Here is a 1,226-nt window from a genome sequence, read left to right on the forward strand (position 1 = left end):
AAATGCAAGACCCATTAGTGATAACAGAGATGCATATAAGCCATCACAACATAGCAAGTACTCATAATGCAGTCATACATATAATAATGCATCAGCACACATGACACTGTAGTTCTCATACATATACACCTGGCATATTAAATATGATACTATAGAATCAATCAGCAGAAAGTTTAGTTAATCCAAAGTTGCTTCATAGAAACACACCACAGTGAATTAAGCAATTGACATGGCCTCTGGAGAAAAGACAACGTACCACCACCATGTATATTCTAACAAGATAGGGCTTGTAGACCACCCTGGTGATCTGCTGTCAAAAAAGGAAAAAGTCTAAGCTCCATCATGCCAAATACATTTAGAATAGGTTTGTTGGCCTTTGCCATACTGCCAAAGACATGGAGACTGTAGATTTTGCAGGATTTAGTCTGTAGCAGATGCTGTCTTAGGTTCAAGTAATACCATAACCAGAGAAGGCTCTGCGGTATCCAGCACATTAAAGTGATAATTCATTGTGAGAGTGGCACAGATGAGAAGTGCAAATACTGGTAAACCTCAAACTTTGCTTGAGCTCCATTGCTTATGCACATGCTATCTTTCTGCACAATTTATTCTCTCTGTGCCCCAGGTTCCATCACATAAAGAGATGATTTCCTCCATGGTAGTTACTGTTTGCCTGCTTCATGGCTAGTTTCACAGTTATTGACTGTCACAAAGACGGATTGAAGGAATAGTAAATGTTCATATTATACCAACAATACCTTTCATTCTTATAAATCTTATAAATGATTATACTTAATCCAAATGTAGCACAGTGCCAAGTATCCAAAGCAGTCTCCACATTCACTAATTTACAGAAAAGAGAGCTTTGCCATGCAGGACACTGGGCATAATTCACTACTAATAAACTACATTTCATTTCAACAAACGAAGAATCAACAAATTAAATAAAGACAAACTATGAACCAAAGTACGTGCTAGTGATATATTTTTATAGCACTGAACGATTTTACTCACCCGGACATACACGTGAATCGGTAACAACCTCCTACTTAAATTCATCCTAAAAAAAAAATAAAATAAAATGCCAGTATCGGGAGAAAATATTTATAAAAAAACAATTTTATTCCACCGAGCGCTGCTTGTCCGTAACACGTTCGGCGTCCAAGTAACATGTGAAATGACGAGTAACGTGTTAGTGTTTTGCAAGTTATTCACGGGATCACTAA

General features: G+C 37.1%; 1 protein-coding gene across 1 annotated transcript in view; it reads right to left on the bottom strand.

Annotated features, from left to right (window-relative positions):
- The window catches only part of LOC119589279 (methyltransferase-like protein 17, mitochondrial), a gene marked incomplete in the record, with an annotated part of 19,325 nt that extends 18,149 nt beyond the window's left edge, over positions 1 to 1,176 (bottom strand). Inside the window, 1 exon segment of the mRNA XM_037937898.1 lies at positions 1,015 to 1,176. Within this exon segment, the coding sequence (XP_037793826.1) occupies positions 1,015 to 1,059 (45 nt within the window).
- Between the last annotated feature and the right edge of the window lie 50 nt (positions 1,177 to 1,226).

Source organism: Penaeus monodon, chromosome 25 (genome assembly GCF_015228065.2).
Source record: "Penaeus monodon isolate SGIC_2016 chromosome 25, NSTDA_Pmon_1, whole genome shotgun sequence".
In the NCBI taxonomy this organism is placed as follows: domain Eukaryota; kingdom Metazoa; phylum Arthropoda; class Malacostraca; order Decapoda; family Penaeidae; genus Penaeus; species Penaeus monodon.